We start from the raw sequence: 25,791 nt of genomic DNA on the forward strand, positions 1-25,791 counted from the left end.
TGTGCAAATGTGTGTGTGTGTGTGTGTGTGTGTGTGTGTGTGTGTGTGTGTGTGTGTGTGTGCCTTTGTGCAGTGTTGCTTGCCTGCCTCCTTTTTAAGTGTTTGGTGTTTGCTGTTTTTATGGACCCATCTCCTGGACAGTAGCCTGGTTTTCACAGCCTTTCCTTTTAAAAGGCGCTGCCAATGACAGGAAGGACTCCTCCTCCTGCCAGGGCAGGAAGGCAGGAGAGGACAGAGGGGGGAAGAGGGTTATTAGTGTGGGTTGAGCTGGGGGGGGGTCTCTGGTATTGAACTTAGAACAGCTGATGAAAGGGATTGTTACTCAGATCTCCCCCGTCTCCTCCCTGCTGTTGTGGTAATTAAGCTCAGCATATCTGAGGTTGTAGCTCTTCCCCACTGTCTATCTACTCATGAATTACAACATAGTACAGTTATGCTAAGCATGACACGTGTTTTATAATGAAAAATATAGGCCATGTCACGTAATCAGAATATAATATACAACTGACTTTACCCTTTGAAATTGTATGCATTTTATGTGTCATGGCTATTCATTAATGAATTCAGTTTATTCCACTGTTTCCCTCCCCGTCTGTCCTCATCACACCATTTCTGTGAGTGTGTCAGTGTCGCACTGAAAACCCTCACACACTGTCCAGCTGACCTGTGGCCCCATGCGGCAGCCCACACACGCATATTCACATGTGCACGCACATTCCACAGCATACTGCTGAACATTTTGTGAGGCGGGAAGTGTGTGTGAAAATTGTATTTGTAATCCACATTAATCTTTTTAGGAAGAAATTTTAGTCAACATTGCAATTATCGGAACAATTATCACAGCTAAAGTTTAATCATACTACAGTCCTCGGCATTATCCTCCACTCCTCTCCAGTGTGAGGCTCTTTGGAGCCCCCAGGCCAAAGTCTAGTTCACTGAGCTGTGCAATGTTGGCAGGTAGAGCCAGGCTGCACGCCCTATAGGCTGTATGTCACACTACGTTGACCACACAGCCACTCCAGGAGGAATGAAAAAACACCTTCAATATCAGTTTAAAACAAACCCCATGCTCACTCTGTTCCCCTGTTTGTGTGCTGTATCCAGGCTATAGGATTGAAACACCTGCAGCTTGATGTCACACCGTGTCAATCACTGCTTTCTTTCGCATTGCACTTGTTAATACAGAATGACAGATCAGTTCTGTCTTGCTCAAACATCGGTTCCCTCTCCCTTAACAGTTCAGTGCTGTAGATCAGCAGTGCTAGATGCCAAGTGGACAGATTTTCCAAAGCCTGAACAGGTGCCCCCCAGATCTATACTTAATAATAAAGTAAATTGCTGTTGATGGGCACTATTCTTACAAAGGAAATGGAGGAACTGCTCAGAGCAGAAAAATAATTGTGAATGTTGGTAATACAGCTCCAGGAAGACACAACACAACACAACTTTAAAAAAAAAAGATGAAAAGAAATGGCACTCACACACTGTCACTCTTAAGTCGTGTTTGGCTAACGTCTGAAGTATTCAATTATTTCCTGTTAGTATAAAATGGTTTATTTCCTGTATACTAACCGCAAAAACAGTATATTGTAAAACAGTTAGCATGTAGTATAGATTTAGGACACGGCACGTATTACGAGCTGTTGCCAAATTTGATGTGAACTCGTCAGAAATTATTTTCATGGTGCAGGTTTAGTACACTTCCCAGGACTGAAATAGCCATTCCTGTGCTTCAAGATTCTTATGAGCGCTGATAAAGATGGTCTCTGCTTTCAGAGGGGCTTCTGTTGTCTAAATAGGGATGTGCTGATCTGACAACCAACACTGAGAAAATGGGAGAGAAGGGATGGTGGGAAAGACACAAAAGGATGAGTAGATCAAGTGATATTAGAATACTATTGTATGGTATCTTAGGTGGTAGAAGCTAAAGTGGAGTTTTCTGTTGTAGTTGATGTTCAAATTTTAGAAAAAGGACCATCTTGAAGTGAAATAATACTCCACTTGTTTACTCTCTCTCACTCCACTGACTGTATCCAGCTATCTGATGGGGCTGATTCACACGAGCCATCTTGTCTCTTCTGCGTCCAATAGAGGTGTGCTGATTGATGTTGTGACACACTAAGGGGTGAGTTGTAGGTTAAGAAGAGAGAGTTTTTTTTCTTTTTTTCAAGCCAAGGCTCTGAGGCTGGCTCAGTTCAGGGTGATGACAGCTGCCGACAGGTTTTGGCTTCTCTCCTTGTTTCTCAACGGCAGGTAAAGTCCCCTCCTCCCTCTCTCTCTCTCTCTCTCTCTCTCTCTCTCTCTCTCTCTCTCTCTCTCTCTCTCTCTCTCTCTCTCTCTCTCTCTCTCTCTCTCTCTCTCTCTTGCTGCCTTCAGCCCAGTTTCTCTCACCCTGTCTCTCTCCGTCATGTCCCTCCTCGCTCTCTCTCACCACCCTCAGACGGTGTCAGTCACTACCTCGCTCCTGGCGCCAGATGCAGCTTCTCTGTTTCAATGCGAGCAATTTTTCCACTTGTTCTCTCTAGGCCACTTTTATATTGTCACTGTTACTTTATAAACAGAAAACAGTGATCACGTTACGGTGCCATTCATTCAGCCCAACCTCCTACACCTGAATACATAATGGTATTTACCTAACAAGCAGCTCTTTGTTTACTCATAAACGTGTATGAAACATGAGATTTTCAGAGCACTGCTTGTTATTTACGCTGTTATGGCCTGTCTTTTCTGGAAAGAAATGACAATTATTTTCCATATGGATTAATCTGCCAGTTACTTTTTTCAATTTATCAATACATCATTTGGTCTGTAGAATGTCAGAAAATAGTGAAAGATGCCTGTCACACCTAAAGCCCAAAGTGCTGTCTTCAGTTAGCAGTACAAAACTCAAAATGTGTTCAGTTTACTTTCACACAAGACAAAGAAAATCAGAAAATCCTCACAAGTGAGAAACTGAAAGGAAGGGGCTCAATGCATTCTTGAAACATTGCATCACATAGTAGATAAAACCAATGCATCATTACTGATTGTATGTAGTGTTAGGCCTGTTGTTGCTTATTTCAGGCAAGGGCTTTTTTTCTTTCTCGTTGTGTCTGTGTTTAAATGTTTGGTGCATCACTAGAAAACATTAAACGAGTAATCATTTATCAATATAGTTGTAGATTAATTTTTTGTTAATCAGCTAATTGATGAATTGTTTCAGCTCTAATTACCGTGATGTTTCAAACTGCTTATGTTTCAAATTAGAAGTAATCCTACATGAATTTGTACATGCTTTATAAAACCCATTTTTGCTTATGTATGTATCAATGTAGTTTGTTATTTATTTATGATTTAATCCTAACGTGTAAACACTTGTTCCCACACCACTAACTGTTAAATACAAATATTTTGAAATGCACCAAATGGGAAAAATGCATGTGTTATAAAGTTACCTAAAGAGGTAAGCAGCACAAAGAGGTTCAGTTTAGAAAATGTTACAGCCAGCTGAAGGAACTATTTAATGCCATGTCACAGAATCAGATCAATTACAGTTTTAAGAATATTTCCTGCGTGCTGCGAACGTAAGTAATTACATTAATATTGTTTAAGCCCACAGTGGGAACAGAAATGAATGTATGCATACGTCATCAAAAAACTGAGTGGCCAGTGGTGTGTTTTGTATTTCCATTTCAGACTGTTATCACTAAGAGAAACAGTGATTAATTTACACAATTCTATTAAATAATTATGCTCTTACATATGACTGCGTCAAAACCAGTTGAACCTGTCAAGGTTAGTGTAAATTATGATTATCCAGTTAAAAACAAGGTTTTATTTCTCAATTTCTTAAACCATGTTTTTATTGGATCATAGTGATTAATTGTTTGATAAATAGCTGCAGGACAAGAGCTGTAAGTGCTGCACAGCAACACGTTGGGATAAAAGCAGTCATGATTCATTGAATTTTGTCATATTTGAACACATTAATGAAGTTTATAGCGAGCCGCTGGCCACGTAGTTAGTAATGGCCTTCTTCAGTCAAGGTCAAAGTTAAATGGTCAGGATTTTATTTAACCTCTTGGCCACTGGGAAGTTTCTGTCCTCAAACTTACCTCCTTCTTTCCCTTTCGTTCTCTTTTCATTTTTCGTTTTTATTAGATTATTCCTTTGTGCCTTTGCCTCTCTGTTTTTTGAAACCTTACCACTCTTGTTAATGACAAGCTCTGGGTTCAGGTTGGGGTTGCTGCGGTGGGGTGGAGGCCAAATTTGGTTCAGTCCTGTGCTATCCATTGAAGGTGACAGGAGGGGCTGTGACTTTGGGTTTTTGACCCCAGATTCTTTATTTTTACTAGGAAGGGATCCAAGGATGGAGCTGTTGATGTGAATAGCTGCCCAAGGTGACTGGATCCTAATAAAGAGGCCGTCAGCCTGGCCGGGGGCCTCCTTCCCATCCCAGACACAACCTTTATAGGGCCGCTTATGAGCCTGGGCAACTATTAAACCCTGTCCAGCCTGCACTGAGGAATTTAGGGCCAGGAAACAAGGGAGTGGGGGTGGGAATGGACAGAGGGAGGTGAAGTTGGGGTGACTGAAGGTGAAAGTTGAAAGGCATGTTCAAAGGAATCTGGTTGTTCTTTAGTCATCACCTTCAAATGTGTACCAGGCGTGTTACTGTTTCACTCTTTTTCTCCTTTAATCTGAGCATAAGGAACCGCAGTTTTTAATCAGCTGGATGTTTAATCATCTCACCATCGCTTCTGTTTTACATTGTTTGTTTAGAACATTTTCATTAGCAGCAGTGGAAGGACTTTTTTGCCTGTGGCCAGCAAATGGTGTTGTGCAGTGTGCCATTTTCTTTAGCAAGCCAGCGAGAGGGAACAGAGGGAGACAGCCGAGTCTCATAAACATCCCGCCTCTGTTTGTTCACATGGAGCTGGAGGTATATAGGCAGGTCTGGTAGGACAGCCTTTCAAATAAAAATAGGAGCTTGCGCATGTGTGTGCGTGCACACAAACAAACACACACACACACACAACAGATGTGAAATTCAGTCAGTCAGTCAAAAAGTCGACAGAGGTATGCTGCTCCACCACTCACCAGTAAAAGGAGAAGCCAATCAAATCTCATCTGCCAATCAGTATTTTATCAGCAGGGCCATCTGGCCATCAGCTAATTGTGTCTTTTAAGTCCCTGTCAATCAGCAGTGCCCCTGACCCTCCTCCCTTTTCTCTTAAAAATGTCTGCCTTTGAGCCTGCCTTCTGGCTCCAAGGGGTGGCCTGCATGGGGTTGGGGGTTGTTTGTTGACCACTTTCTCTTAATCAGTTGTTGTATTACCTTTCATCATAATATAAAAAACTTTAAGAACTTATGTAGACAAGAAGCTCTGATATAATAAGAGACCTTTTTTTCCCCCTTCTCTTACTGCAGCGGTGGAGACCCAGAGCACCAGCTCAGAGGAGATGGTGCCCAGCTCTCCCTCTCCTCCGCCTCCACCTCGTGTCTACAAGCCGTGCTTTGTGTGCCAGGACAAGTCGTCTGGTTATCACTACGGAGTGAGCTCCTGTGAGGGCTGCAAGGTAAATGAAGCCAGAGCATAGAGCCAGAGACACGTGAAGAGTTAAGAGGACATGTATGAAGGAAACAAGGGAAAACCCTGATGTTCAGCTGGAGCCCCACAGGTGGCAGCAGTAGCATAGTTGTGATGTTTGCTTTTGTTAAGCTGCCCTCTAGTGTATCCTTACTAATACTGCACATTATTAATGTAACAGAGCTAAACAATGTGCTGTATGTGACCAGCAAGTGGTTACTACATCTAAATAGAATACAGGTGTTGTTAAAGTGGAGATTTAGAGCTTAAAATTAAATGAAAAAACATTTTCAACATACATTACTGGTATTGGGTGCTTTTAATTTAAATACAGAGACAATAAATGGATGTTCACAAAGAAGCAGTGAAAGAAGACGTGACCTGCACTTTATTTTATAATTCGCATGTAATGTAAAAATAATTAACACTAAAAGTCTATAGTGCCATCCGACGCTAACAGAACCGGATGTGCCTGGAAGCTAGCTGCCGAGAAGCGCAAGTGAAGATAAATAAATTTGTAATCCTAAAAACTAAAGTAAAAAGCTAATTTAATAAAAGCAGTTAACTCTGAGCTCCTCCCACGGGTAAACAGCATAGTTGTCAGAGCATAATCCAGACCGACTAACGGTTTTTATTTGTCCAAAAGCTGCAGCGCTGTTCCCCGTACTCTTCCCCGTTCTTTAGCAGCTCTCCATTGGCCAGCGGATTGTCATTACACCGCTCGCCTGGTCCTCTCCAAACAACGCTCCAAAGCCGCCGGTGACGTTTGGACAATATCACCGCTGATAGGCTTTCACAACATCGCATCAAGCTAATTTCTCACCGAAGTTGAAAAATTTGAATTTGACAAATGCCTCTTCTGCGCCGCCCGGAGTGAATTCGCGTCTTTGCATTGACTTTGTATGTAATCAAGCCGCCCAAAACACTGGATTCGCTTTCAGTGTGAACACCCCTTAACGTGAGCTGCAGGTAACTGCGGAGGCGGGGTGTAAAAACGGCGGCGTCAAGTCGGACACATTCTAACTGCTTGAGCTTACTGTAAGCTGCGATCAATGACTGATCTCGCGGCATCTGCAAAGAAAAAATTCCACGAGACCAGGCAATAGTGTGGCTTCAACTTTGTGCAGCCAGAGAAAAGCAACTATGGCCGCCGGACTCGGCGCCTGCAGTCGCCTTGCTCCCGTGAGGTTTTAATGTCATGTGACATGGTGACATTTTTCAGCGCTGGCGAAAGTCGGACACAATTTCTAACCAGCATGCCTTATTTCAAGTCCAGCATGCATCAAGTTAAGTTAGCGCTGCGCAGCGCCCCATGAAGTCAAACGCACCTAATGTCACAATGACAATGCTAACATGTTGATAATAGTAGTAGTATGTTTAGCATGTTCAAAACCATAGACTGTATATAAAAAGCTCAAAACACTTGGTACAGCTGAGGATGACTGGAATGTTAAAGTATTTTATACCAAATTATTTGACAAATTGACATTTTAACCTGATGATGGCACTAGTGAGTGAAAAGTTAGAGGATTAGCAGTTCATCCTGAGCAGTTCATCATGGCATCCATCCAATAGATAATTTCAATAAAACCACAAATGTGAACCTCATGGCCAGGCTAGAGGAAAAGTCAGGGAATCTCCAAACTAATTATGATACATTGTCTGGGAACCATGAATATCTCTAAGATCATCAAATAGCTATTGAGAGCATTTTTTACTGTCATGAAGCAGTGTACAAGCCATTTTCTTTTATCGGTTTCAGGGTTTCTTCCGGCGCAGTATCCAAAAGAACATGGTGTATACCTGCCACAGAGACAAGAACTGTCAGATCAACAAAGTAACCCGCAACCGCTGCCAGTACTGTCGGCTGCAGAAATGCTTTGAGGTTGGCATGTCCAAAGAAGGTGAGAAGAAAAAATGGGCCTCAGTCATTTCTTTATAAAATAATACTTAACAGTCACTATCAAGAAAAAGCTAATGGGGAGTTTGGGTTTTTACGTATGTCACCCTGTGCTTCCCTGTAGCGGTGCGTAATGACAGGAACAAAAAGAAGAAGGATGTGAAGGAGGAGGTGGTGCTGCCAGAGAACTATGAACTGAGTGGAGAACTGGAGGAGCTGGTTAACAAAGTCAGCAAAGCTCACCAAGAGACCTTTCCATCTCTCTGCCAACTAGGAAAATACACCACAGTGAGTGTTTTTCTTAATGCATAATCACATCCACCCCTAAACACTCGCACTCCACTCAAGCGTCAGCTCACCGCTTTGCCTGAAGGACAAACACAGTATGGACTCTGCACAGCCACACAGACAAAATGTCCCTCTTTCTCTCTCCCAGAATTCAAGTGCTGACCACAGAGTACAGCTGGACTTGGGCCTGTGGGATAAGTTCAGTGAGCTGTCCACTAAGTGCATTATAAAGATTGTGGAGTTTGCCAAGCGCCTACCGGGCTTCACTACGCTCACCATCGCTGACCAGATCACCCTCCTCAAATCTGCATGTCTGGACATCCTGGTACCAACCACATGCTCCTATTACTCCTCTCCTTTAACCGAAATCCCCTCCACTCCTTCCACCTCCCTAACGCTTTGTTTCATTTGTCACACCGCTTAACTTGTTGATATAAACAGCTCCTGAAAAATCTAAATGTGATTCTGAGCAGATGCCATATTTTTGACTGAATTTCATCCTCATTTTACTAAATGCCACTTTTTTTCTTTTGCCTCTGTCTTGTAATTTCCTTCGTTTTCTTAGATGTTGAGGATATGCACTCGCTACACCCCAGAACAGGACACGATGACCTTCTCAGATGGCCTGACTCTCAACAGGACCCAGATGCATAACGCTGGCTTCGGTCCGCTCACAGACCTGGTGTTTGCCTTTGCTGGCCAACTGCTGCCTTTGGAGATGGACGACACAGAGACGGGCCTACTCAGTGCCATCTGCCTCATCTGCGGAGGTACGGTTATCCCTGCTAGCGTGCTATCAGCACAGCCTTTAAAAATGTTGCTTTGTCTCATTGCTTTGTAGTTCTCTCACTATCACCTTTTCAGCTGTTATATGAACTGATAAACCGCTAACAATTCCTTTCAAATGTGTGTCATTCCGTCATTGTTTCAGACCGGATGGACCTGGAGGAGCCACAGAAGGTAGACAAGCTCCAGGAGCCGCTGCTAGAGGCTCTGAAGATCTACACCCGCCGCAGACGCCCTAACAAGCCTCACATGTTTCCTCGCATGCTGATGAAAGTCACAGACCTCCGAGGAATCAGCACCAAAGGTCAGCTGAGCTCTTGCATATCATAACCACAGATTTAAAGTATGGCTGTAAAGTACTGAAAGTTGGCATCTAATGTCTGGTTAGATTTGTGTTTTCCTCGATTGGGTTAATATAAAAAAAACCAACAACTTTTCAACAAGTTCTGGTACTGCTACTTGTGTCAAGACAACATTTAACATTGTTTTAGTATCAGTATATCATATCGGCACAAAAATCTTAATCAACCAGCCTTATGTAGGAGATGACCAGTTAAACATAATAAAGCAAACTTGCCTAATTTATTTAATTCATTGTATCCTAAGGATCATGCATACAAAATATTGTTGCCAGAGAGAATATACCATCATCTGCATATATGAAAAATGTGGCAGTGAAGAGGTATTGCTTTCCAGAAATGGGATGCAACCTGTCAGTTAGTGATTCCTTTGAAAAGTGAAATATGGATATTGTGTGAGAGGTGCCCTCCTCTCCTTTTTTATACACTAACCATTAAATAAATATGTGTATGCGCCTGTAGGTGCAGAAAGAGCCGTCACACTGAAGACAGAGATCCCAGGCCCCATGCCTCCACTGATCAGAGAGATGCTGGAGAACCCAGAGGCCTTTGAGGACAGCAGTGACTCAGGGGACAGCGCTACAGCAGCCCCCCCTGCCATTAAAGCCATCAAACAAGAGGAGAAGGCCACAGATGAGTCGCCAGTGGAGGAGGAAGAGGACCAGGAAGAGGACGACTACTGGGATGAAGAGAGAGAGCGAGGGACGGACAGTGACAGAGAGCTGTGCGGGGAGGCGGCGGCAGGCGCACCAAAGAAAGGTGTGACTGGGAAAACACAGTGAGAGACACAATGATGCTGCTTCCTCCTTCAGATCTCTGGGCCCTCGCCCAGTAATATCTCCTCCAAGAAACCTCACAGAATTAGGCTCTTATACGATGGTGTTGCATACAGCACACATTTACATAGACTGTACATGTTGACTGAAAGGAAACTGTGTTAAATTCCGTATAGGAAGTAATGAGCGGGAGCAGCAAAAGCACTAAATGTCAGTGGGTTGAGGAGAGCGCCACAAAAATCACTGTGCCAAAATGAGACTAAAATATGTTTCAAAAGTGTTTGTCCACCCAAAGAGGAACAAAAGGTGGTGGACAAAAGAAAATGCACTCCTCTGCTATCTATAAGGGCTATGCTTTGTATAAAATTGATGGTAAAAATACATTGCAACAACAGAACTCTGTTGTATCCATTTGCCGCAAATGTCCTCTCAGAATTCCTTTTATTACTATTCAGAGAGATGCTACTTATTTTTTTATTGTATTTTTTTTAAGCATGTACACAATTCTGTTCTTTCTTTATGCCTGTTTTTGGGACTCTTTGTTGCTTTTCTTGTATACTTTTCACTTCAGTCCTGCTCACAATTGACTGGACATATGTGTTTGTGTTTTGCCTTTAATTTTATGCATTTCTGATTTATTGGACACAGTCAAAAGCAATAGCAAAGAGAGAGAGAGGGAGAGAGCAGGTGTCATGAGCAGGACTCAAACTCACAATGTCACAAGCACATGGTATCTCTGATGAGTCAAATATCTGAGAGAATTTAATTTCAGCTCTGGTGCTTGTGATCCAAATGAGACTCTTAACAAAGAATGCAAAACAACTACAGAAACATATCTCCACCTCTTGCTAAAAATACAGACTTACACACTATAGTAAAAAAAAAAAACGTAGATAAAGAATCTGCAGGGTGGATTTAACGTCATCACACAATCTCAGGTTGATTCTATCAGGGCCAAGTCTCACCTGTCAATACAGTATTTCAAGAAAACTGTTACGTCCCCATCTTTAACAAAAGTTATTCTTACACCAAGAAGAGGGGATACTTAGAAACGGAAATTGTATATGCCCTCGGTACAGCAACCACGTACAGGTAAGCCATAATATTTTCATTTTGTAAGCGTGAGCAAAGAATCACCCACACAGACATGACCCTTAAAAGCAGTTTACTTCACAGAAAACCTCAGGTGTGTATGTGTGCTTGTGTGCATGAGTGTGTAACTGAGAGCATTTACAGACAGAGTGATGTAGAGATGTGATGTTACTGTCATTAGCGCCATAACCCATATTGAGCATTTACGCAGAAGTCTAATTATTAGTTCTCTTAAAAACACACATAAAACAGGTTTTGTGACAATAACAAAAACACAAAATGTTTTTAAAAGGTTACTCACCGAAAGACTTCTGGTGGACAGTAGGACATTGATGCTGATGCAAGCTGACCAAGAATCACATGATCAATTATAACTGAGGTTGGAACCGTCCAAACAAAACAAAAGCTTTACATTTGGGTGACGTGTCTGCTGAAGCATGGGATGATGGCTTCAAATGATGTGTGTTCATGTGTGCTGTATCTAATGAGTGATGCAAAATATGGATTCTGTAAAATAAATTCTTATTTGTTTTTCATTGAGACTATACAGCTGTTTTTATGCAAGATGTATATAATTGTCAGTATTAGTGTAATGAACAACAATGTGGGCCTTACTGAACTCCTTAATAGTTGTAAGGGAAAAGATTCTCCATCAGCATGTTGTCCTTCGTGGTATGACGCACACCTGCAAAATATTTTTGATGTAGTTTGTTGATTTGAGGGGAAAAAAATAATTTCAAAGATGAAGCTATGATATCTGTAAAAGAGGGCTGTGTGTTTCCAGATATCATATATGGAGACATTCACTCCCTGAATGAAGCACTAAAAGAGAAGATAAATAGAAAAGTGATCCCACATGACCATTGTGGCGACACACCAGCAGCTTTGAAGCAGTGACCTTTTATAGAAGTAGGTCTTTAGCACCAGATGCAAAGCCATCGAGGTCACAGAAGTTGATTTAAGTGTTAAATAATCAACACTGACGTCACAATGATGTTTTTTAAAGATTGTTAAATTGTGATTTGTGATATTATTGTAAGGACACATGACAGCCATATGACTGAGGTAAAAGTCACCTCCTCTGTCATACGCACACACATACAGTATATTCACACACACATCAATATCTTGCACATCGTCAGCCGATTCTACATACTATGTTGTTTAGTATTTAAAGACGTTTCTACATCACATAACCACGATATTTCATAATAAATTGTTTTCCTGTTTATTTGATCTATATCTTCAACTGTTTTTTTTTCTTGAATTTGAACTGGTGCAATAGATGAGCCATGAAAGAGGTGACAAAAGCCTCAGCTCTATATGTAAGCATGTGAGTAAATCAAAAAAAGAGAGAGAGAGAAAAGAACGACCAAATACAGGCATTACATCTCATTTGGATGAAATCAAAAAACAACAATAATAGTTCCAAAAATTCCATTAAATATATTTACTTTGTATTATGTGATAGCGCAGATTTCATGATCTCAAATTACTTTTGAATCTGGATCCATCTTATCTGTTACATGTTATTGTTGTTTTTTTAAACTATTATATGCTATTATAGAAACACAATCTTTGTAGAGTGCCGATAACTTCATGTTCAGGGATTCAGACACCTCAAGAGTTTGTTTTTTTTCCCCAATTGAACAAAATAGCAATTTCTCTCTGTCTCACATACACACACACACACAGTCTGGGCAGATCTGTTCTTGATTTTACATTTTAATTTTTGCTTATTGTTTGCTTCTTTCTTGTATTTTGATAAAGGCGCTTTTTGTTCTCAGACCTTTCAGAGTCCGGCTGTCATCTTCTTTGCCACCACTTTACACCCAAAGTCTTAGGTTGGAACCACAGCTACTAGTCTTTGCAAGGCTGTAGTTGTATGCTCTGAATGTACAGTATGCCTGCACTGTAAGGTAAATATAAAAAAAGGGTAAATATTCCCTCAAATGAGTATGACCTTACATGTTTTCACCAAAATACAGACTGCCATCAACATGTATTTATTCTCATATTTTATTAATCTCTCAGATAAATAAACAAATGTATCATACATTAACGTTCATGTTCTTCCAACCTGACACTGTGCCCAACATGCTGCAGCAGAACATTTCACACACTCGTCTATAACACACACACCCACACTTGTGACACAGTTTCAGTATTGACAGTCAGATGCAGAGGTTTTAGGCAGATAAGCCACCAAAACAAGATGTAATTTATTAAATTCAAGCTAAATGTGTCGCCATTTGGCAATTTTCTCAAAACAATTACAACATATCCACATTTTAATTGGCTAAAAAGCTATAAAATCTAGGAATTACACAGTCTGAAATAAAAATGAATTATATTCTTGGACAATTGGTGTCTGCATATGAAGGTCTACACAATAGCATGAAGATGAATGGCATATGCAGGCAAGAATTGTGTTATTAGCACTTAATGTTCATCCTGAGTTTTATTAATTATAAAGTAATGAAACCACACTATTAAAAACAAACACATTTTTGAAAACAAGACCTTTCACTATAAATATGACCTTTGTGAAGGCCATTTCTACATGGACAGCTACAAAACAACAGATTAATCACAAAATGCTACTAGGTACACTAAGACCCACGTGAACTTGCATTGAGGTGGTAAACAAGCAACATGCTCTTCATCCTTCTTTGTGTTACCACATGGGAGAGTCTGCTAGCTCACTGCAGAGGGAAAGACAAATGAAAGTTTAACAGGAGAATAAAAAAGTCAACACACAACACTGTTGGTAAAAATAATTCCTGCTGATCTACTGCTTGCTTAACTTATTTTATCATTGCTGCTATTTTTACTCTCATTCTGTTGTTATTACTATATTATTTACACTTTTTTACTTTCTAGTGCTCTCTCTGACACCTCCCACATGATGAGAAAGTGCCCACTAAGTGGAACAGGACAGCTTTTATTAAACAGTAACTAGTCTGCCTGGCAGAAGAGTGTGACTGAAGTCATCATGTCATATTTTAGGAGAGATGATTCCAGTCATGGAGGGGGAAACAGGGTTTGTACTGTGTGACTGGTAGAAAGCCAGAGTTATCACCTCAGCACGGGGTTGACGAGTTCTGGTAGGATCAGTTGCTTCCCTGCACCAGCTCGGTTCTCACAGTGCTGCCTCCTCACATCCTGATTGGACAGACAGAAACTGAGATGGATGTAAACTGCAGATTTAGCTGTCGTTTATTTGCAATTTGCAAAATACTTGTGTGAAAGTCAGCACTGTGGATTAGTGTTTGTATTTTTTTTTAAATCTAACGTCTCATATCTATACGCTATTGTTACTGACAAACTAAATACGAGGTGCAGTACTTCTATTCATTTAAAGGTTCAGTGTGTAAGTTATAGTGGCATCTAGTGGTGAGGGTTGCAAATTGCAACCAGCGGCTCAAGGTGTATTCACGTGCTCTTCGGATGGTCCCATTTCCCGAGTTGTGAATTCATTCTTCCAACTTCTGTCTGAATATGGAATCAGTCATCATCATAATACGTGTGATCCTCTATTTGCCCAAATTTCACTTCTTTTCTTACTTCTATTAAACCAGTCGACTACTACTACTAACGTTACTCGTCATTGTTGTTCTTCTTCTTCCTACATATTCAACGTAGAGGCGAAACGTGCTCTGTAGAGCAGTTTGTCCGTTTAGGCTACTGTAGAAGTTTAATTTTAAACATTGTATTGCTGTGTATTTGTGAATCAAGGCATTATTACACATAGTTATCTATGTGTAATAATGCCTTGTTTCACAAAGGCAAATAAGCTCATAACTGATCTTATTTGAGTGAAATAATTTACTTTTTTCAGCTTGTAACAAGTCTGTTACCCTGATCTATAGACTGTAACTCTGAAAGTCTGTGACCCTACTTTTTTGTGTATAACCACAATCTATGTCTAAAATCCTGATCTATAGTCTGTAACCATAAACTATGGTATGTAACCCTGATCTCTGATCTATAACCCTAATCTATAGTCTATAACTCTAATCTATAGTCTATAACCATGATTTATAATCTGTAACCCTGATCTATAATCTATCTCTAATCTATAGACTATAACCCTGATTTATAATCTGTAACCCTGATCTATAATCTATCTCTAATCTATAGACTATAACCCTGATTTATAATCTGTAACCCTGATCTATAATCTATTACTAATCTATAGTCTATAACTCTGATTAATAATCTGTAACCCTGATCTATAATATATTACTAATCTACAGTCTATACCTCTAATCTATAACTCTGATTTATAATCTGTAACCCTGATCTATAATATATTACTAATCTATAGTCTATAACTCTGATTAATAATCTGTAACCCTGATCTATAATATATTACTAATCTATAGTCTGTACCTCTAATCTATAACTCTGATTTATAATCTGTAACCCTGATCTATAATATATTACTAATCTATAGTCTATACCTCTAATCTATAACTCTGATTTATAATCTGTAACCCTGATCTATAATCTAAATATAATATGATCTTATCTAAACAGTGAATCGGTTGTAGATATTGTGGAACAGAAGCACAAATATGGCCACAACAGTCAATGATAGATTGCTTTATTGAATTTACAACGTTGCTGTTCCTGTTGTAGAAGTCTTTCTCCCAGGCGTCTTTTTGTAAACCTGAGCCAGTTATAGTTACATTGCTATCAGTGAGTCAGTTGAGGACTCAACTGCGAAACTAGAACTGAAATATTTGCCCACCCTGTTCTGTTAGCTCCGAATGCAGGTGTTTACGTGTGAATAGGACGGCATACCTGTGTGTCAGAGGCTGGCATGTCCTCTTTGCTCTGGATGTGCGTCTCAGCTGGGGAAGTATCCTTGTCATCCTCAGAGGAAGAATGGGGAGCTGTTTAAATCAGTACAGATTCTTCACTTTGGTACTCAATACAGTGATGTGAAACAGCAGTGCTGCGTACAAAGAGACCTCATTACTCACAGATACATGTGGGAATTTCTCCATTCGATTTAGTGTCTGGCACAATCCCCAACCTCTGCTCCAACTGACAAATGTAGTTCACCAGGTCCTGCGAGTGTCCAAACCCCCCCCCCCCCCACAGGTTTGAAGAAGAAGAGGAAGAAGAACTGAATTAGGTCAATTTGAGTGCTTTTCAAAGTAAACCGTTATTTAATAAAAGGCTATGAAGTTGTTTCTTACTTTTTGTAATTGAAGGTGTCATTATCGACTCCTTATGTTTTTACTGTGCTACATGTTTGACTGCAAACAGTGGTAGAAGACATACTCAGATCTTTTACTTAAGTAAAATAGCAATACCACAATGTAGAAATACTACTTTAAAAGTAAAAGTCATGCACTCCAAATTTTACAAGTAGCCTACAAACATACAATACTTAAAGAAACAAAAGTATGCAGAATGGCTCATATCAGAATAATGTCTTATCTGATTTTAATTCATAATAATGCATCGTAATTTATCTGCAGATACAATTTTGTATTAATTATCGAAGAAAATGTATTATTGAATCTGCAAAGTTACTTGTAACTAAAGGTTTTTAAAATAAATGTAGAGGAGTGAAAAGTACAATATGTCCCTGTATATGTAGAACTATAAAGTAGCAGAAAATTTAAATACTAGTACCTTAAAATTGTACTTAAGTACAGTAGCTGAATAAATGTACTTAGTTACATTTCACCACTGACTATCAATATGAGCCTGAAATCTGGAAACTGACCAGAATGTTATTTATTTGGCCGCCCTGAGGGGAATTAATTAATACTCTTGAGTAAAAGACCTATCTTATTAAGAAATGTATTATTAAAAGAATACAAGCAGGTGTGGAACTCTTGCCTGTTTGTCCATCTGCTGCTCCTCTCTCTCTGCCTGGGCTTTCCTCAGGTTGGCCTTCAGCTCCTGCAGCTCTCGCTTAGTATCACCCAGCAGCACCTGCAGGGGGCAGCGGCATTACACTCAGACCATCTGAACACCCACACATCTAACCTGGCTTGTCATCTGTCCTGCTGTTGATCACATGACAGTGAGAGGAAATGTTTACTCACTGTTCATGGAAGCTTTTCTATTTGTGCCTGTGTGTGAGTTATAGAAGAACTCTGGCACCATTCTCCAATTTCCAAAATGTAATCAGAGCAGCTGATGATGCAGACTTGTGGCACACGAGCGGTTATATTTATAGCTGAGTGTGTTTGTGTGTTAAATAATAGTGATCACGATGTGTTGATTTACTTACTCTATTGCAATCTCTCTCTCGCCCAAGCTCTACTTCTAGTTTCTGCCTCTCTATCCTCTCCTCCTGGAGCCACTCTTCCTTCCTCTGCACCTCGCAGCTCAGTTCTTGTAATTTCTTTTTATCGGTCTGCATGAAAACAAAAAACAGAAAAGAAGGTTTAACAGCAAAGTCAGTCAGGCTGCATGTGTAGCTCCAGGATCTGCCGCATCCTCACTTCTGCTGCCTGTTTGCATGCTTCTCTTTCCAGGGCCCAGTTGGCGTGCTCCTCCCTGAGGGCCAGGTTCTCCTCAGAGAGCTGCAGGGTGAGCTGGGCCACCTGCAGCCGGGCTTGGTGCAGCTCAGTGAGGACATGGCCCTGACGGGTGCCCAGCTCCCTCAGCTCCCTACGCAGGCTCTCGACTACACGCTCACTGGCCTCCAGACGTTCCTGCAGCCCTAGTGCCTCCGCCAGAGCAGCCTCATTCTCCACCTGCAGAGAGATGGGAGATGACAAGTTAAAAACTGTGCTGGTTCCAGTGAGTTGTTTGGACTTACAGAGCTGCCTGTCCCCTTCTCTGACCAAGGTGTATGTGTTTCACAAGACAAGAAGAAGCGCCGCTTACCTGCAGAGTCTTTCTCTTTTCCTCATCGTGTTTCATTTGACTGGACATTTTCTTCACTCTCTCCTTCAGCCTGTGGGACGAAAATAAAAAGTTAGTTACAGGCCCAGGGAAATAAATATACCAAGACAAATGTTTACATTGGCATCTGTCTCAAACACTTGCCTTTCCAGTTCCATGTTTCCCTCTTTCTCTCGGTCATTCAGGACCTTGATGTCCTCCTCCAGGTCTTTGATTCGCTGCTGACTCTCTGCTTTTTCAGCCATAAGTTTGCTCAGTTCAGAGGTCAGGTTTTCCTGACTATATTTCACATTCTTTCAATGTTGTGGAGGGAAGAAAATGAGATATAGATTATTTTTCACATGTGCATTCACGTGTTGTTATTAATATTATTTATCAGTGAAATGCAGGACTTTTTGGAGGTAAAAAAGAGATGGCTACCCCAAGAAACCTGGTGGGATGACCTGTCTGTACCTTGTGTTTTCCCTCAATTTTCTTCAGCATCTCACAGTTGTGTCTCAAGTTGTCTCTAAGCTCGGAGATCTCCTCCTTCATAGCTTCTCTTTCGCACTGCCACTCCATCTGTGCTTTTCTGCTGTTCTCTTTCTCATTCTCTGTCTCCTTTTTCGTTACGTCTAGAGCCTGCTGTATGTGCGCCTGCTTTTTGAAGCATTCCTCCAGTCGACTCTGGTCACAACATGTGGAGAGAGGAGTGGGAGGCGTTATTGTGTTATTTATTGTTAACATTAGGATTTATTTTTTGAACATTTTAACATGAAATGGATATATTGCCATGTTAGTGGTTCTACTCCTTTGAACAGTAGTTGCACTGGGAGGACCTTGTGTGATGGTTGGATTGCAATCGATCAGGTGAATTTTGTCAGTGACCACCCATTTGGTTTTTTTCAAATGTATGTAAATTTGATGCCATCAAATAGCCGAGCTCTTGTTATTGCAATGAAGGGAAGAGCAGGGGTGGTTCAATGCAGAGCTGAAGTGTTTTGTTCTCACCTGCAGCAGCTGAGCCCTGGGGATGACTAGGAGCAACTCCTCCTCTCCGTCCTCCTCATCTCGTTCCTCACTCAGAGTCTCCAGCTCGTCCAGTGGTTTTGGAGCACAGAAAGTGAAGGGGCGACTACGTGCACACACCTCTCCCATCTTATCCACATATACAAACTCATACTCCACATGACTGGGGCGGGGCAGGTAGGATGCTGTATGAAGTAAATGCATGTATTTTAGTTATTAATTTTTATACCTAACATTTGTTGTTTTACTAATTATTATAGAATAAAGTAAAATGTAAAAAATTTAAATAGTGAAGCACAAGCCCCAAGCTTTTAATTATCCCATGATGACCCACGCAAATTTGCTTAAATGTGACCACAATGACCCAAGTCAAACTCAGTGGGTGTTTCTGATGTACTAAACAACTGTTGTTCCAAGAAACATCAACTTAACAGCAGCTTTTTTTTAACTCCTCACCTTGCTGCAGTGATGTGTCAGTACACTGTCAGGTGTGCAGGTACAGCAGACCACACCTCAGACCACACCCAACCATCAGTGATGCCGGGTGTGGTCAAATGTGCAACAGACTCCAGACTTTCAACCAGACTGGCCTGCTCTTAAGTTTCTTTTTAATTTAAGAAGATTGTGAAGCTCTATTCAATTAGAAACTGTGTCATATTCTTTAAAATGTTTGTGTGAATTCTTACAGTGGAAAACTGCGCAGGAGTTGACACTGGTTCCCTCGGTGTAGCCTTCAGGAACTAGAGCCCACGTATATGTGTAATACTGTTTCACAGAAGACCAGCCTACCTGTGGCATGACAACAAACGCATTTTTAAACCACAAAACATTCAAATGTGAATCCCCCACCCTGAAAGGATGATGCTTTCTGTTTTTGTGTGGAGGAAATCTACCTCAAAAATCCCTATCCAGTCACTGCTGCTCCACTGATGGTCAGGGGTCAGAGTGTAGTGACACTCCACTCTGGTTTGGGGGAAGTACAGTTGCCCGACATTTCGAAACACCACTGTAGACTGTTTGTCCATGGTAATAGGAAGCTGTGCTGTTTAGGAAGAAAACATACGCAGATACAGTGAAATGTGCTCTAGTTTCAGTCTGGAGGAGCTGAACAGCTGATGAAAGGTGATAGCAGTCAGTTATGCAGCTTGGTCATAACACCTGTCGCCTATATATGGCCCGGTAATATGTTTATAAACAACAAGCTCGTATACCTACTGAGCACTGACGTTTTACCATGTAATGTCCAAATACTTAAATGTAGAATGTGTAAAAACTTTTTGTAGCTCTGAACACTGTTGCATTTTATATTTGTGAGGATGCATCTGTTTTTTTATTATTTCAACAGTAAAAATTATCAACCATAAACCTACACCATATATGATATTAATATTCTATTTTCACACGTTTTAGAATTAGATGTTGATTATAAAAGATAGTCCTTAGCCAACCAGTAGATCTGCTTTATATTTCAATACAGAAACAATTATTGTTTTCAGTGTCTTCTCTTTCAAATCTAAAAAATACATTCATAAATACATAGTTAACACACATAAAAAAGACAGTACGCTAAATTTGACATTAATAATTGCTCTTAAATGTTTCATTAATAAAAAAAACACAGTCATCCCTAACAGATAAATATTGCCTTTTGTTATTAGTCTTGTTAAGTGCAGTTCTACCTGCTATAACCAGGTATTTGTGGCTTTCTAAGAATAGCTTATAATTATATGATTGCATTTAATAAAGTATTTAACTTGCTGTCAGTGTTCTCTTACCTTATTCTGCTGAGAAATGAATATGATGTCTTTTCTGCTGCCTCATGAAGGCTGTGCATCAATTCTAGATAGTCATAAGCAATTCTGTCAGGTGCAAGAGTTTCACAAGATCTCCTGCACCATGTGGACCCCAAGTGTCTCATGGGAGATGCAGTTCGCGAGCACACAGCTCATCAAACGGCAAAGTGCTGCTGCAGACTTCAACTCCCATTACAGGTTATTAGGATACAAGATCTGCTGCTGGTAGTTACTGCTCATTGAAATTCTCAGTAGTGGCAGTGGATGGGGTGGGGGTGGTGGGGCACTATGCTCAAGGCTAAATGTCTTAGTAACAACTTCAGTAAACCACAGCATGATGCAAACATATGTTTTGAACATGTTAGACAAACTTTGCAGGTTTTCAGTTGTGTTTTGTGTAAAACTTATCAGCCGTTTCCATGTTTTTCATTTGAATACAGCCTACAAATATAATATTCTATAAATTTGAGTTATTCTCAGACTCTGATTGCATAAGAATCGCCATCCCACTTGTGAACACTTGATGGCAGTGAAAAGCCACATGCAACAAGAGAGTGATGGTTTTCACAGGGGTTCACATTGTCAAAAGTAAATACAAAAATCAAAGACAGAACCCTGAAGACTATTGTGGCAGACAGGTTAAAAACTATACGTTTACATTAGTATATATATAATAAAATATGAATGTACTGCGATAGGCTGCTCTCTTGCCAAGTCGATCCAGATAAGTGTTAGAAGTTTAACAATTTATTACACTGTAAACTCGATTAAGTTCAGAATACTCAAAATATTTGTGGACACTGATTACCTCAAACTTTAAGTAGTGGTAATACTATCTGAGTAAACCTTAACTTAAATACAATACTTACATTCTTTAAAAACCTTTAATTTCTGCATACTAAATTACACTGATTCACTGATGCTTGTTAAAATTAAATTCCACTAATTCTTTACTCAATAAATGTAAATGTGCAACTTATACTCCAAGGGAAATCTACTCAAAAAATGAATTGTGCTAGAATTACATACCACTGTAAACTCACTCAACAAACTTAATACTAGTCAACTTAAAATTGACAAAACGCCCATTTCCAGATAGTCCGCAAAAATATGAATACAACTCCACTATTGCAATTCAAGTTCTCTTTATTAAACAATCAGTATCAAAACTTTAAACATCTTCTGTCATTTCTACATTTAACAGACACAAAATAAGGTACATCTTGCATAAAGCTGACAGTAAGTAATTGACTGCTTGATCACAACAGCAGCAACAACTTTGGTAATCAATTTGTTCTTATTCTTTTCTGCAATAATGTTGATCATTCTCTGTTTCCAGATTCTTAATGAGATTTTTTGGTGTTCAGTGATAATAACTTGAATCTCTTGAGCAAAGTCCTTTGAGCCAAACAAAATTTCCTTCTACTACTTTTGTGGAAAAAGTGACTATGCATAATTTTATTCCATCAGCACCACTTTTACTTAAATAATATAAAAGGGAGCTTTAAATGAGGAGTAAAAATTTATTTAAAGCTGACACTTTTATCCAAAGCTACTTGCATGTGTGTCAGAGGTTGCACGCCTCTGGAGCAAATAGGGGTTAAGTGTCCGGCTCAGGGACACATTGGTGGACATGTCACAGTGGGGAATTGAACCCGGGTCACATTAAGGCATGTGCCTTATCCACTGCTCGATTACCACCCCCAGAGAAACCGACAAATCAATCCACAGCAACCTTTCACTTGGGTTGAAGTGTACCGCACTAGGAGTGTCAGTGTCCACAGTGAGCAGTGCCAGGTTCATCTTCGCACTGCAAAATACAAACAACCCAATTATGAGGATTATTATAAAAGAAAGCTAACAGTGCATGCTCATCGGTGCTCCCCACACACTTAAGGCATATTTTTTATTTTTTCCAAGCCTGTCTTGATACAATATTCACATGCCAAAATGTTAAGAGTTACTGGTGGCTGTTAGGATTCCTTCTGTCTATACTGACTCTATAACGCTTTCTTAATCTGATTCAACTGTAAGAGAATGAGGACAAAATTCTAAAGTTCATTAGAAACAGTTATAAGGCTTCAGCAGTCTAACTTAGACAAGCCACAAAACATGTATTTTTAGAAGTTAGTCTTTGTGTAAACAGTAAACCTACACAATGACCTAACAACAATATCCATTACATTTTTTAGACTAGACAGTGTAAGCCTCATTTAGCTTCAACTAAACTTAGCCTCCTAAAATTCTTTGTCCTCATATGAAGGCAGTTGCCTGTGCCCTCTAGGGTCACTTGCCAGCCATGTTCTGATGCTATTAAGCATATTAAATGAGTAGCATTTGTTCTGATTCTTTGTTACACATACTCATTTTCTAAGAGTACATCCTGTTCAAAGACAAATGCTACTAATAAAAATACACAGAATCAAAGCTCAGTTCTTGGGAGGTTTGAGAAATATTTTTTCATGAAAAGGAGAAGTGTGGATTTGTCCCTAATTTCTTGCAATTGGGCCATGCCTATGAAGGGATGCTTAAATGAGATAAGGAATGATAATAGCCAACATCATATTTTAGCATTGTTTTAAGACAGACTACTAAAAACACAAACCTAGCCTTTAATCTCTTTAAACCTGTCAGTTGCTGGAAGAGGCAAGTTGGTTTCCTGTACTAAGGGGCCTTTCACACCTACCTCGTTTGGTCTGGACTTTCGTGCTTTTCAGTTTGGTCCAAACTAAAATTGCAGGTGTGAAGCCTCCCACGGACTGGACAGACAAAATTTGGTCAGACGAAAAGAGGTAGTCTTGCGCCGGATCAAATTGAACCATGGTTCAGTTGTGAAAGCATTCTTTGGATGGTTCGGACTTTGAGACTATTTACTGTTTGGCGGATGACGTGTAAACCGGAAAAACAAATGCACGCAGAAATGCATTGAAATAAGGACACAATCATAAATCTCCCGTCATACCATCATCTTTTCAAACAGACAGCTATTATAGAAGCACACTGCCACATACATCTTTGGTTTCTCCTGAAACGGAGGTGCAGAAGGATTGCTTGCCGTCTTCTCCTTTCCTGTCGGCGACATTATAATGTTCGTACAACGAGGACGTTTAATTGCGAATTTGAACTATCCTTCAGTATAGTTGGTGTTGCAGGTAGTAATGTCATAATAATAAAGTAGCAAATATGTATATTTTAATTTTTTAATCATTCTTGTCCAAAGATACCTGCTGAGCCGTTTAATAAACCAATTAATGTCAAGTATAGGGAGACGCAGCCCACAAAGATGATAACAACAGGACACAAGTCTGTCAGTCCTTTAGTGCAGTCGCAGAATTGCAGTGTGAAACCAAACCAAATGTATCAAAATATATCAAAACATGAACTTTTGTTCGGACTTTCAGGTGTGAAAGCCCCCTAAATGTCATAGTACTTGTTGATATTGACATCTCCGTGAGTACACAGAGTACTTACATATCAGGTTTTGACGAAGTCAAACATCCTCTAGCAGGTTCACTGGGAGGGCATGGAGGGTCGGCCGGCATCTCATGTGTACCTCATGTCCCTAGATTGGCAATCAAAATAATTATACTAATATTTTTACAGCACATCAAGCCATAAAGTGTAACAGTTCTACCAATGTAATTCTAAAATAATGATAGCAAAAACAAAATCCATCCAGCTGCAACTACCTAAAGAGAAGTCAAATTTACACAAACGCAGAGACTCAAACAATGGGTGAGAAATAGAAGCTAACTATAACCTTAAACATGACAATGAAAGAGATTTGGAAGCCAGTGTGGACCTACATATTGGACAATTCCTTCATAGGATTTGAAATCTGATTGAAATGTCTTGTTATGCGTTTAGGCCAGCCCAAGAATTTAAAAATAAGCTTTTAAATGGCTTTTAAAAAAAACTTAATAAATGCAAATGAGAAATGACTATTGAAAGTAGATGGCTCTACCCTCCTAGTCCTCACAAGACAATATCATAATCAGATTTCACTATTATAGTAGAGAGGTCCCAGTCTCTATTGACTATACATTATGTGATCAACATTGTTGCTATGGCAAAGGTAATCTTAAACTCACCTGAAGGTCATAAATCCTGAGGATCTCTGCAGGGCCTCTGCTCTCTTGGCCTTCTGCCTGTACAGGGCAATCACTTGTGGTGTGCATCTCTCAAGCTCGCACACATAAATGTAGGTAGATTAGTGTTTCCAACTTGGGCCTTGACAGGAAAACATAATGCATCAATTACTTGTTTTAAGCAGGATGGCAGGCTATATGGAAAAGAGAATACAGTTTTTACCTGAGAAATGGACATGGACCACTGCATTGACAAGAAGAGAAAATGCAGGGTCATCCTGCAAATTTCTTTAACCTAACTTAGGTTTTGCTGCATCAAAATGAAAGATTATGTGGCTAAGAATTCAGTTAGCCAATCAAATATATTTTAAACTAGACTACTTGTATATTTCATCATCTAGCTTCTACCCCAAGCAACATTCCCACACCAACAGTGCCATTTTTAGTCTGAACAGGGTTGAGACAGAATTTCAGTCAGGTACTAAATAGCTTAAGAACCATGAAGGAGTCATTCAACCATCTCATCAGTTAGTTAGTAACAGCCTTTAACATTGAAAAATGTTTGCACTTAATGCTGTAACAGATCTACAGTTGCTGCTTTTGATCACTGCCAATCATTCTGAAATGTTTAAAAGAAATTGAGACTTTTAAATTGCTAAATATACATATTCATTATAAAATCTCACAGTCACAGCAGGACTAATGCACTTTTCTAAAACAGTACAATATCCCTCCTACGTCTCAAGTCAGGGCTAAAATATCTTCTTTGATGCTAAAATGAAATCCACTGTGAAATGTTGCTGGCTCCAGTTCTAGCAATGTAGTATTTTTCATCCTCAGTATGTCTGATTAGCAAGCCAGCAATTGATGCAGAAATATGCAATCTGATAACATATGTTTGATATATTGCTGTAGTGCCACTCAATACTCTGATCCTGCGAGAGCAAATATAACAATATTAAGAATTCCCATTAGCCCAGTTAACAAAAACATCAAATGCGTTTTGTTTTTTTAAATACAAATATTTTATAATTTATTTGACACACCAATACCAATGCTGCTTTCGCAAGTCAAATGATTATGGGCATGATGAAATTCCTTCAGCAGCACTCTCTATAGTGCTTAATGGGACTTTTGATTAGTTTACAAGCACGTGATATGGGCAGAGTTTATTGTTGTGATAAATATATTTAGTCTTTAAGACTTAGTTACAAGTTTATAATTATTTAAATCTAAGTAAATTTAATGCAGT

General features: G+C 39.8%; 2 protein-coding genes across 7 annotated transcripts in view; one reads left to right on the top strand and one right to left on the bottom strand.

Moving 5' to 3' along the window:
• Nucleotides 1-12,007, top strand: part of LOC123956901 (retinoic acid receptor gamma-A-like) — a 43,882-nt gene extending 31,875 nt beyond the window's left edge. For 4 of the 6 annotated variants that reach the window (XM_046029423.1, XM_046029427.1, XM_046029429.1 and 1 more), the window contains 7 exons: nt 5,411-5,559; nt 7,333-7,474; nt 7,595-7,758; nt 7,907-8,083; nt 8,324-8,528; nt 8,690-8,848; nt 9,366-12,007. In XM_046029423.1, the coding sequence (XP_045885379.1) occupies nt 5,411-5,559; nt 7,333-7,474; nt 7,595-7,758; nt 7,907-8,083; nt 8,324-8,528; nt 8,690-8,848; nt 9,366-9,685 (1,316 nt within the window). In that variant the 3' untranslated portion in view covers nt 9,686-12,007. Of the gene's footprint in view, nt 1-2,027; nt 2,126-5,410; nt 5,560-7,332; nt 7,475-7,594; nt 7,759-7,906; nt 8,084-8,323; nt 8,529-8,689; nt 8,849-9,365 lie in introns of those variants that run through there. The other 2 variants (XM_046029428.1, XM_046029426.1) reach the window with 2 other exon arrangements.
• Nucleotides 12,008-13,448: 1,441 nt separating this feature from the next.
• LOC123986888 (calcium-binding and coiled-coil domain-containing protein 1-like) lies at nt 13,449-19,727 on the bottom strand. Its single transcript, XM_046075304.1, has 13 exons — nt 19,552-19,727; nt 19,345-19,447; nt 18,641-18,843; nt 18,104-18,316; nt 17,795-17,943; nt 17,633-17,702; nt 17,245-17,499; nt 17,031-17,156; nt 16,634-16,729; nt 15,763-15,850; nt 15,581-15,672; nt 13,854-13,936; nt 13,449-13,476 (listed from the first exon to the last, which is right to left on the bottom strand). Exons 1-13 carry the CDS (start codon nt 19,681-19,683, stop codon nt 13,449-13,451), a joined length of 1,638 nt encoding a protein of 545 aa, XP_045931260.1. The 5' UTR covers nt 19,684-19,727.
• Between the last annotated feature and the right edge of the window lie 6,064 nt (nt 19,728-25,791).

The sequence above is a fragment of the Micropterus dolomieu genome, linkage group LG18 (genome assembly GCF_021292245.1).
Source record: "Micropterus dolomieu isolate WLL.071019.BEF.003 ecotype Adirondacks linkage group LG18, ASM2129224v1, whole genome shotgun sequence".
Lineage (NCBI taxonomy): Eukaryota > Metazoa > Chordata > Actinopteri > Centrarchiformes > Centrarchidae > Micropterus > Micropterus dolomieu.

Bases quoted from the DNA above. Each gene is read 5' to 3' on its own strand.
- LOC123986888 (XM_046075304.1), bottom strand. From the start codon at position 19,683: ATGGACAAACAGTCTACAGTGGTGTTTCGAAATGTCGGGCAACTGTAC. The intron at 17,944-18,103 runs GTACAGACAGGT...CAACATTGAAAG, and splicing joins AAATTGAGGGAAAACACAAG to AATGTGAAATATAGTCAGGA. The intron at 15,673-15,762 runs GTGAGTAATGAG...TGATTTAAACAG, and splicing joins AGAAATTCCCACATGTATCT to CTCCCCATTCTTCCTCTGAG.